This window comes from Lithobates pipiens, unplaced genomic scaffold, assembly GCF_037356315.1.
Source record: "Lithobates pipiens isolate NorthernLeopardFrog02 unplaced genomic scaffold, aLitPip1_a1.2 Scaffold_16, whole genome shotgun sequence".
NCBI lineage: Eukaryota > Metazoa > Chordata > Amphibia > Anura > Ranidae > Lithobates > Lithobates pipiens.
In genome coordinates, this window is record NW_027507748.1 from 194154844 (window position 1) to 194166986 (window position 12143).

The 12143-nt window shown below is 42.7% G+C and overlaps 1 protein-coding gene across 1 annotated transcript in view; it reads left to right on the forward strand.

Annotated features, from left to right (window-relative positions):
• Positions 1-9340: 9340 nt before the first annotated feature.
• The window catches only part of TSPAN7 (tetraspanin 7), a 182467-nt gene continuing 179664 nt past the window's right edge, over positions 9341-12143 (forward strand). The window contains exon 1 of the mRNA XM_077480867.1: positions 9341-9548. Within this exon, the coding sequence (XP_077336993.1) occupies positions 9468-9548 (81 nt within the window). The 5' untranslated portion in view covers positions 9341-9467. The remainder of the gene's footprint in view (positions 9549-12143) is intronic.

Genomic DNA, 12143 nt, shown 5'->3' on the forward strand with positions numbered 1-12143 from the left:
CCCAGCAGAGCTTTCACAGAATATGTATCTGATCACCATCCCATTTTTTCACAGCCATAGTTTTCCGAATATAATCCATGGAATGTCATTGTGTACCATCAGCACATTTAAAAAGCTGATCAATAAATGTTACATAATAACAGAAAGATAAATATGTGTCTGCCTCACACAAGATGTATTAATAACAACTGCACAAGGTTGTATGAAACTGGTTGGAAATGTGCTCATTAGATAAAAGATAATTTAACTTTACAATTGAATCAAATGTTTCTAAACTGACCATACACCATACAATCTCCTTTATAATGGTGTGCTGCAGGCCTGGTGCTTTGCCCACTACTGTAACAGCAAGTTTGCAAGTCATTAAAAACTATTGGCACCACAACACACGCACAACTGTGCACAAAGTTACCATGCCTTGCGCTAACACATGGTAATGCAGCGTACACGCGATCGGAATAAGCTCTGATGGTTTTTCCCGAGGGAATTCGCTCAAGCTGTCTTGCATACACATGATCACACCAAATTCTGACCGTCAAGAACGCAGTGACGTACAACACGCACGACAGGCCTAGAAAAAGGAAGTTCAATAGCCATTAGCCAATAGCTTCCGTCTCATAGTTGAATCTGAGCATGCGTGAGTTTTTGCGTGTCAGAATTGCATACACACGAATGCATTTTTGGATATGAACTTTTTCCGACCGAAAAAATTCAGAACATGCTCTCAATCTTTTGCTGGCCGAAAGTCCGATGGAGCATACACACGATCACATTTTCCGACCAAAAGCTCTCATTGGTCTTTCGCTGGCTGAATTTCTGATTGTGTGTACGCGGCATAAGACATGCGTTTTACCACACATAACGCAACATACATTTTTTAAAACAAAAAATGATTGTGAAGCCCTCTAGAAAGCAAGATTTTGTTTTAGGAAGGGGTGTGACATGTGTCAGTAAATAAGTGACAGTCAAGGAGACTGAAGGGGAGAGTTGAGGAGTAGAAAGATAGAAACGGATGTCGCTATATAAATCCTGAATAATAATAATAATAATAATAATAATAAATAATAAATAATAATCTGTGCATTATTACACAGCTATAACAGCCTACACTCCTCTGATAAAGCTTTACAAAGATTTTGTTTGTGCGAATTTGTGACCAAGTACTGATGTTGGATGAAAAGAACTGTCTCACAATCTGATCCCAAAGGTGTTTAGTAACGTTGAAGCCATGGTCAACACGTAAAACAATGTCCATACTTGAGAACTTTAAAAAAAAAAATCTGAATTACTGAGGATGGGGGTGGAATAGGGGGACAAAGTGGTGGGCAGGACTAATATTAGTCCATGTGTTGAGTGCCAGAAAATGGTGGACAAAACTGAGCCAACAGTGGGCAGGGCCTTTATGTTGAGCCTATGCAAAGAGTGCGGGAATCCAAATTTTGTATCATACATAGTGCACACAGTACATAGTGCGGGGCTCTGGTTTTGGTAACCTTTAGACCCCCTTCACAGCACACCGCCCATAGCATGGGCGGTAAAATGCCGCTAGTTTTAGCGGTGTTTTAGCACCGGATTTGCGGGGCATTTTGGCCTCTAGCGGGGCGATTTTACCCCCCGCTAGCAGCCGAGAAAGGGTTAAAAATGCCGGCAATACGCCGCAATAGCGCCGTTTTGCCGGCGGTATTACAGCGCTGCCCCATTGATTTCAATGGGGAGCAGCAGTGGAGGAGCGGTAAACACACCACTCCTTCACCGCTCCAAAGAAGCTGCTGGTAGGACTTTTCCCTGACGTCCTGCCAGCGCACCGCTGTAGTGTGAAAGCCCTCGGGCTTTCACACTACAAACAATGGTGCAGCTTTTTTAGGGCGGATTGCAGGCGCTATTTCTAACACTATAGCACCTGCAAAACGCCATGGTGTGAAAGGGGTCTTATAGTGCAAGGGTCTGTTGGGCAATGGGCATAGTGCAGAGGTAAGGTGTGTAATGTACAGAATGTGGGGGTAAGGAGCAGGGGTGGACTGACAACTCATGGGGCCCCCAGGCAATTCGAGATTATGGGGCCACACAGTATACACACACACAGTATACACATACATGTACACACAGAATACACAGACATGTTTCTGTTGGCTGAGAAGGTACTGGAGAGGTGGGGCAGCTATAATCTTGCGATTTTTAGACCAAAAGGATGTCGGTAAGGGACATTTCAGAGACAGGTGTAAAAAAAACACAGATTTTTACATACTGTCCCTGGTTTTACTGAGGCTGGAAACCCTGATGGGGCCCCCTAGTGGCTTGGGACCCTCGGGCAATGCCCGAGTGGCCCAATGGTCAGTCCGCCCCTGGTAAGGAGTGGGTAATGTACAGTTTAGGAGCCTGAATTATATTCAGCCCAGTGAACAACATCCTCTGTGATTCTTTTACCACCCTCTTATACTGTACATAGCACAGTAGTACCACCTACACACTGCATTCATATCCATACAACATACTGCATACACGCAACATACATACACTTTTCATACAAAAACATGAAAAATACAACCAGTGCCTCAGCTGCCTATGATTGATAACCATTCCAGTAATGATTTGGCAACTAGAGCTAAATTCCAGTACTGCTGGGTCAGTTTCAGCAAGTTCTCAGGTATATCAATGGGGTCAATTCACTAAAGGATTCCGTATGTGATATGAAGTTCACGTGACTCATTGTTCAGAAAAATCACATCAGATAATAAAAAAAAGAGTCAATTCATCAAAATAAAATATTATATGTAAGGTAAATACTGCAAAAAAAAAAAAAAAAGACAAATAAAGTCAATTCACTAAAAACACACACACGTTCGTTCTTTATCACCTGGCGCGTGCAGCCGGTATTTTAGTAATGCCAAAATAACAACGGGGTCAATTCACCAAGAGATAAATACTGCATGAATTTCTCAGTTAAAATAACACATGCAGTATTTATCTCAAAAATAGTCAATTCACTAAAAAACATGTGTTATTTAACAAATGTGTTACATATTTGTGTTTTTCTATATTTAGCACACAAAATTTGTGGGTTTTTTTTGTTTTTTTTTCAGAACTTGTTGTTTTTTTTGTTTTTTTCTTTTACATGCCAACACTGAACCAGAAAAAGATTGTTCTGTAAAAGGAAGGCACACCGAAATATTGTGAAACAGTGAAAACATTCTAGCATGTTTTATTCAGAGAATGATCTCCCTCTGGTGAAATGTTACAATATAATATTATTCCTGAGCTCAGGGTAGAAAATTTTCACATGGATACATTGTATACTTTTAATTTACTGGCCAGCGCAGAGTTCCCCTCATTGTAAATCCTACTTCTTACAACAGGTGATAGATAACAAATGTGTGTGTTTTTTAGTGAGTTGACTTTAGCCCTGGTTCAAACCTACGTGGCGTGTCATGCGAATTTGGACTTCAAAGTCGCATGAGAATTTGCATCCCATGTATTTCAATGGGTGTTTCTTAAAGTGATACTAAACACAAACTGGTTATTTTACATTGCCCCCTCTATTTCTGTATGCGGATGATGGCACTGTAATTATTTTAATAAAAAAAAATTCAAGTCTCTTTTTCCACATCAATATACAGTTGTCACATGACCCAGCTCTTTCCCAGCCTGTCTGCAGGGAAACATAAGCAGGAGGAATTTACAGTGCAAGACCCTGACAATCACAGGCATGACTCCTAGAGGCAGAGGCACGATGGGATTTATAGTTTCACAGCTGGAGGGGCAAGGCTGTCTACCCCTATGCTGCTGGTCACATGTTCCAAAAAAAAAGAAGGAAAAAAAGCCTTTAGAATACAGAGTAAAAATAAATAATTAATATAAAAAAAAATATTTTAAATTGTCATGCAAATATATAATTGAAATCAAATCATTATTATTTTTTGGCAATAACGTGGTCTGGGCGGGTTTCTGTCAGCCACAGGCTGCGTAAAGCTCCCTCCAACCTGTGTCTTAGAATGACAGGGAGGCGATTCCTCCATCAATATACATGAAATATCCCACCTCCAATGTGTTTAGCTGGTTAGTAGGCATGGAGGAGGAGGGAGGGAATGGGCTGTCATTTACCACTGTGTATACACCCCCATGTGTGACCATAGTCCCATGAGCTGCTCGGATGTGATAGGGAGGAAATTCTCACCATAGAAACTCCCTGATAGCTGAGCATGTGCAGAGTTCTCACCACAGCTGCAAAATTCCTAGCTGAATTGGGGATATGAATGGAACGTTTAGAAAGAGAGCAGCAGGATCAACCAGTTTTTTTTGCAGAGTATAGAAAACAAATTCCATAGTGACTGAGTGAGTACGAACAGCATGGAATACAACTTTTATTGATAGTCTTTTATGATGTGGGTTTAGTGACACTTTAATTGCCACAACTCAGCGAAAAAAAAAGTTCCTGCGCTACTTTTGTATGACTTTCAGTTTGACTTGGTCGCATCATTAGAGATAAGAACGCCATTCATTTTTTGTTTCTAGGGTGAAGCCAGAAATGGGGCACAATTAGAGGTAACTTATTTTTAGGCCTCATTCACACAGGCAGAAGTGATCTGGGAAGTATAAAACAACGTTAATGCCTCCCAGATCACTTTTTCCTGTGTCCAGATGTTCCCGATGTACAGCAGGTTTACACTGCTGCTAAATACAGGTAAATGCTGTCTGAATGGCACCATTGAAAAATCATTACATTTCTAAATGTCCTCTAAATGCAAATAAGTCCATGTTTGGGTGTACAAACATTGTTTTTGGCCAGAGTTCAACTTTAAAGCGATTTTAAAGGCATTTTGTTTTGTTTTTTTGTTTTTTTATGGAGTCAGGCAGCCTGGCCAGGGGATGAGGAACAAGCACAGAGGAGCATGTACGTTCTGCTATCAGCAGCTCATTTTACAAAAAACAGATGGTTTTAAAGTGGTAGTATGGTCAATTTTTTAACTTTTACCTACAGGAAAGCCTATAATAAGGCTTACCTGTAGGTAAAAATAATATCTCCTAAACCTGTACGGTTTAGGAGATATTCCCCTCGGTATGCGCCGCTGACTGCAGCGGCGCATGCGCACAAGGGGGTTCTCTCCGTGAAAATCCGGCAGCGCTCGTGCGGCCGGACTGAAATCTCCCGCGCGCATGCGCGGGAGTGACGATATCGCGGCTCCGGCCACTCACAGCGCCGGAGCCGCGATACCCGGAAGAGACGCCGAGGGAGCATGTCGGCTCCCTCGGCGTGGATCGGGCCAGATGTCGGGGCCTCGTTCTAAGGTAAGTATTTCATAATGAGCTAGTATGCGGGGCATACTAGCTCATTATGCATTTTGCTTTGCAGGTTTAAAAAAAAAAAAAAATAAATTGCGGGTTTACTACCGCTTTAATATCACTTTAAAGGCAAAGTTCATCTTTACCACAAAACTGCTTATAGAGATAAGTCTGTAAATAAAAAACAAGCTGTTGAATAATGCCCTTTCTATAGGTGTAGGCCTTTTGCATACCTCATGAAGCCTGACTGGAAAACTCCTAGGATATTATTAAGGACATTGCTAAGAGGTGCCTAGCTGTTACTGCTGACCAGCACCCCTCACAGGACCGAGCTCCTTCTCCGATTCAAACCCCCTTACATGCTCTTTCTTAACCCTGATGTAGTGGCAGCTTTGAAAGCTAATTTCTGTGATGGTGAACACTAACAGCTAGGCTAGGCATCTTTCAGCAACGTCCTTAGCTATGTCAAGGGAGCTTTCCAGTCAGACGTCATGAGGTACTTAAATGGCCTACACCTAATGGCAGCTGGTGGTTTTTAGCTCGGGGGGCAAACAACCACTGCCCCCCCGCGCTGTCCGCCAGCACTTGCCCCATCGGCAGCTGGGATTGACTGGCTCATCAGGGATCGGCGGGCACATCGGGCAGGGAATCAGGCTGCTGCGGGCATCTGGCAGTGTCTTCTGTGTCCTCTTCTCTTCTGAGATCACGGCGGTTTCCGCCATGCGTCTCCTCCCCTCCAGCGTCCAATAGGATCGCCTGATCTTTCAGCCATTCGGGAAATGGTAACAGACCCATGCTTCCTAATTGGCGATTCAGTGTTAGAAAAGCAAATATTAGTTTGCTTTTCTAACACACCTGGGTGGGCTCCTAGTTCAATGCTCTGCTCTCCGAGCTCACCCTATTTTGAAGCCTATTAGAGCCTATGGTTCTAATCAGGTGCTTCAAAAAACAACCCCGCTTCTGTAATTCAGGCACCCGATGTCCTGAAAGGGGGTGGCCGCAGCGGCCATGGATAAATTCATGCGATGCATGAATCTATTCATTAACCATATAGGGGGGTGGCCTGGATAGAAGGGGGCAGCGCCCACGTGCCCCTAAAGGACGGGCCGCCCCTGCCTACACGAATAACTCTGCAATCAGCAAAGCTCATGCTCCCAGCTGATTGGTGAGCTCTAGCTGTGGCTCAGAAGACGCGAGTTGGAACACTGCAAAAAGATCAGTTTTCACACAGAGAGCAGGAGTCATTTTCAGCATTAAACACTTGCCACCCAGGCCAACTCTGCTATTTCTGTCATACATGTAAAAATCATCTATTTTTTTGTTATAAACTTAAAACCTCCAAACATTATACATATTTTTTAAGCCGAGGCCCTAGAGAATAAAATGGTGGGTGTTTGTTGCAAATTTTTATGTCACACTGTATTTGCATAGCAGTTTTTTAAATACAAACTTTTTGAAAATCAATTTAAAGAATTTTAGTGATTACAAACACAATATAATACCGGATTTTATGATAATACGTTGTGATCAGGCTTTTTTTGGGGTGTTTGTATGGGTGTTTTTGTACAATGTTTTAAAAGCCTTTTATCAGCTTTGTTTTTTATTTTTATTTTGTTTTCTTTTTTTTTTTTTTTTAGACAATAGAGAAAAATATCAACCGTTTCATAATTTGTTGCAATATTTTTCAGCCATATTTATTATTAATGTATTATTTACTAACGATTTTAGTTTTTTGTAAGGGGTTAAGGGTTAGGGGTTTATTTAATTATTTAATTTATTAATATTTTTGAATTTACTTATTGTTAGGTTAGGGGTTAATATTAGAGTTAGGATTAGGGTTAAGGGATATTAGGGTTAGTGGTTATTATTAGGGTTAGGGGTTATAATAAGGGGCTAATATGAGGCTTGGGGGTTAGGGTTATTTTATTTATTTTTATATATTTTTTAAAATGTATTATTTATGGTTTTTCAAATGTATGTATGTATTTTATTTATTAATTTAATTATTTATTATTATTTACTGTTATTTCATTCTTCCAAAACACACTAAAATGCTTAAAAACAGTCCTTGTAGCTTGAGGTGGCATTCACACCTGGGCATTTTGAATCGTGGGCAGAATCTCTACAATGTGAACCATCTCCATAAAGAAAAATAGATTTTTTTCTCCTCTAGCATTTTGGAGCTTCAAGTTGCTACATTCACAGCGATTTCAAAACGCTTTGCTAAAATCACAAATAGCACTACATGAATTTCAGATGCCATTCGTTTTAATGGCATCTAAAAAAAAAAAAAAGGAGTTGCTGCAGAGCTGCCCACGATTTGACAGCGCTGAGGTGTGATTGACAAAATGCGGGACTCATATTCGAGATGCCATTCATTTCAATGACACCTCAAATCACGGTGTGCTGGTCTGCCGCAATTGTTGAGCGATAAATCGTGCTGCAATCGCGGCAACCCACATCCCGGGACACATGTTGCCCAAAAGTAGCTCCTGAACTATTTTTGAGCGACATGCGTCCTGCAATGCGGGTTGCCACGATCACAGCACGTTTTATCGCACGATAGTGTGTATCCACCTTTAAAGTGGTTGTAAACCCTGTACTACCACTTTTACCCACCTGTAGGTGTGGTGAATATCTCCTAAACTTGCACCATTTAGAACATATTCACTGTATCTCCATGTGCCGATGTCATCGGCATATGTGAACTGAAGAAACGACTGGCTTGTGGCATTTCTTCAGTAGCTGTGCCGTGATTGGTGGCTCCCGCGCGCAAATTATGTCATCGCGGCTCCAGTCACAGTGCCGGAAATAACTCCAGAAGACATGTTGTTGTTCACAGCAGTGTAAGGAACTGCTGCAACAGCTTCGATCTAAAGTATTTCATAATGAGCTAGTATGCTATGCATACTAGCTCATTATGCCTTTGTTTTACAGGTTTTTTTTGTTTTGTTTTTAGAGTTTACAACTTCTTTAACCATTTGCCGCCCATGTGGACAGGGTCACGGAGGGAGACATGACGCGACCCCGATCTCTGTAAAGAGCCGTGGCTCTTTAACCATGTGGTCGGCTGTGTCCAATCACACCCGGTCACATGTAAACACGGAGATGCCGGTAATGGGTGCTCCTCGCCTCCTCACACTGACAGAGTGTGAGGAGAAGAGAGCCAATCAGCAGCATCTCCTCACAGAGGACATCCATGTATGTAATCAGGGAACTGATCATCAGTGCCCTGATTACAATAAAGCCCCCACAAGTGCCAGCAATAAGTGCCCACCAGTGGCAGCAATGAATGCCCACAAGTGCCAGCAATCAGTGCTCACAAGTGATGGCAGTCAGTATTGGCTATCAGTGCTGCCCATCAATGCCATCCATAAGAGCCATCTATCTGCGACGCCTATCAGTGCCCACCAGTGCCACCCAGTGCCGCTTATCAGTGTCACATATCAGTGCCACCTATCAGTGCCCATAAGTGTGGTATATTTGTGCCTCCTCCTCATCAGTGCCACCTAATCAGTGCCACCTCATCAGCGCAGCATAGGTGAAGGAGAAAAATTACTTATTTATAAAATGTACTGACAGAAACTAAGAAAAACTTTTTTATTTTTTTATTTTACTTATTTATAAAATTTAATGACAGAAACTAAGAAAAACTTTTTTTTTTCTTTTTAAGAAAAAGTTAAAAACCCAGAAGTGGTTAAATACCACCAAAAGAAAGCTCTAATTATGTGAAGAAAATGATAAAAAATGTCACATGGTTACAGTGTAGCATGACCGGACAATTGTCAAGCTGAAAAATAGCCTGGGCAGGAAGGGGTAAGTGCCCTGTATTGAGGTGGTTAAAATGTAGGAGAAAAGGCGTCATAGACAACACAGCGTGTATGCGATTGGAGAATGATCCCCAGGAATGGCTGTAGTTGGTGATCATTGGACGTTGAGTGGGGCTGGAATCCGATCAGCCGGTGCTGGGAGCTGTAGTGGGCGGAGCACAGTGACAGACCATTGACAGGTAGGCGGGGCCAGGCTCGGGCCCAGGTAGAGGGATGCCGGGGATGCTGCCCTTCATATAACACATCTTACTGGGGAGGTGATTCCATTGCTTGTCTCTCCTCTTGCGGATTGGGGATAAACTGCAAGCAGGAGGGGCTGTGAGCAGCAACAGTAACACCCGGCTACCGGATCTCAGTAGCATGGCATCAAGGAGAATGGAGACCAAGCCAGTTATAACGTGTCTGAAAACCCTCCTGATTATCTACTCCTTCGTCTTCTGGGTGAGTGGCACCGGGCTGGGGGTGATGATGAGTGTCCCCGGGGATGGGGGGTCCCGGGTTGGGGGGGTGAGAGGTCCATACATCCCCATTAATCGCCTCGATGTTCTGGGCTTTTCATCCCTCCCCTTTCCCTCCACTCCTTCTGCTCTCATCGTGTTTACTGCGCAAAATGACAGCGGCTTGTTGTGACAGTCCGGGGACATGATGGGACACATGAGAGCCCGGGCTCCATTTCACCAAAGGGGAAATCAGTGCCAGGCAGTGTGCGCACTCAGATCATTGGCTGTCCGATCACGTCTACCTGACAGCACAGTCATTGTATGGGGGGCACCCGGCTATGTACATGGCAGTCATCACCCTGTACACCCCCTGTCCCCATCACATCATAGGAGCCTCAGTGCTGGGATCATTGTATACATGACCTGCCTTCATGATTAACCCTTCCTCTGCACACCCTGACTGTCCCCATCACATCATAGGAGCTTCATTACTGGGATCATTGTATACATGACTTATCTTCCCGATTAACCCTTCATCTGCACACCCTGTCCCCATCATATCTTAGAAGCCTCATTATTGGGATCGTTGTATAGATGACTTATCTTCCCGATTAACCCTTCCTCTGCACACCCTGTCTGTCCCCATCACATAATAGGAGCCTCATTACTAGGATCATTGTATACTTGACCTATCTTCCCGATAGGGTGTGCAAAGGAAGGGTTAATCTATCAGGAAGCCAGGTCATGTATTGCATGATCCCAATAATGAGACTTCTATGATAAGATGGGGACAGGGTGTGCAGAGGAAGGGTTAATCTATCAAGAAGCCAGGTCATGTATTCAATGACCCCCCCCCCCCAATAATGAGGCTTATGTGATGGGGACAGGGTGGGCAGAGGAAGGGTTAATCGCTCCTGGCAATTTATTAAGAAAACAGGTCATGTATACAATGATCCCAATAATGAATATTCTATGATGTGATGGACAGTCTGATTAACTCTTCCTCTGCACATCCCATCACTGTCTCCCCCCCCCCCCCCCCCCCCCCATTACGTCATAGAATATTTGTTATTGGGATCATTTTATACATGACCTAACAAATATTCTATGACGTAATGGGGGGGAACAGTGATGGAATGTGCAGAGGAAGAGTTAATCACAGTCCATCACATCATAGAATATTCATTATTGGGATCACTGTATACATGACCTGTCTTCTTAATAAATTGCCAAGAGATTAACCCTTCCCTCTGCACACACTGACCCTGATCACATCTACCTGTCATTGTATGTAGCTGATCCCACCTAATCCATCACTGTACCCTGCCCCAATCTGTTCATGAACGCCTCGTTCAGGGGATCATTGGGAAAATAAGCTAGCTTCCTAATAGAGTACAATGATCGATTTTAACCCTTTCCTCTGCGTTCCTGTACATTATTGTCCATGATCACATCTACCTGACATTATAGGAGACCCCCCCCCCCATGCACATTGCAATAATCACTGAACTCTCCACATCAGTTAATGAAAGCTTCATTAATAGGCTTGTGGTATGATGACATAATCTACCTCCATTTATATATTGTAGGGAACGATTAACCCTTTTTTCAGATTCCCTGCAAACACTATCCCCCAATCAGGTCTACCTGTTATTCTAGTCAATATATGTAGAAATTCTGCCTCTACATTGAGATGATCACTGAATCATGCACGCCCTGTACCGACCTGTTCATGGTAGCTTCATTAAGGCTTAATTCACACCTATGCACTTTTAGTACTTTTTGCAGATTTGCTCTACAGAAAGTGTTCCATAGGAAACCATGTTAAATTGAGTGTAGTACAAATCTGCAAAAAAGCACAAAAAATGCATAGGTGTGAATCAAGCGTAATGGGATCATTGTATGGAGACGTCACTTGCTTCCCCCTTCTACATTGCAAGGACCGATTAACCCTTCTACACACTGTCCCCAATCATATCTACCCGTTTTTATAGGCGTTGTATGTAGAAACACCTAGCTAGCTCCCTATACATTGCAATGACTGCTGAACATTGCACATCAGTTCATGAAAGCTTCATTTATAGAATCATTGTATGGAGATATCACCTACCTCCCCTTTATACATTGTAAGGATTGATTTAACCCTTTCTTCAGCATCCCTGCAAATACCATCCCTGATCAGGTCTACCTCTTATTATATGTAGAAGATTCCCCCCCTATACATTGCAACGATTATTGAACCCTGCACATCAGTTAATAGAGGCTTCATAGAATCATTGTATGAAAACATAACCTACCTCCCTCCATATATTGCACAGACCGATAAACCTTTTATTCAGCTTACCTGCACGCATTGTCCCCCAACACGTCTACACAATATTATAGTCCTATGTAGAAGATCTCCCTATACATTGCAATGATTGCTGAAACCTGCAAACAATGTCCCCTATCAGTTCATGGAAGCTTCATTATTGTATGGAGACATCACCTACTTCTCCCTTATACGTTGCAATGATCACTGAACCCTGCACACCCTGTCCCCGATCAGTTCATGGAAGCTTCATAATTGGGATCATTGTGTGTAGACCTAAGCTAC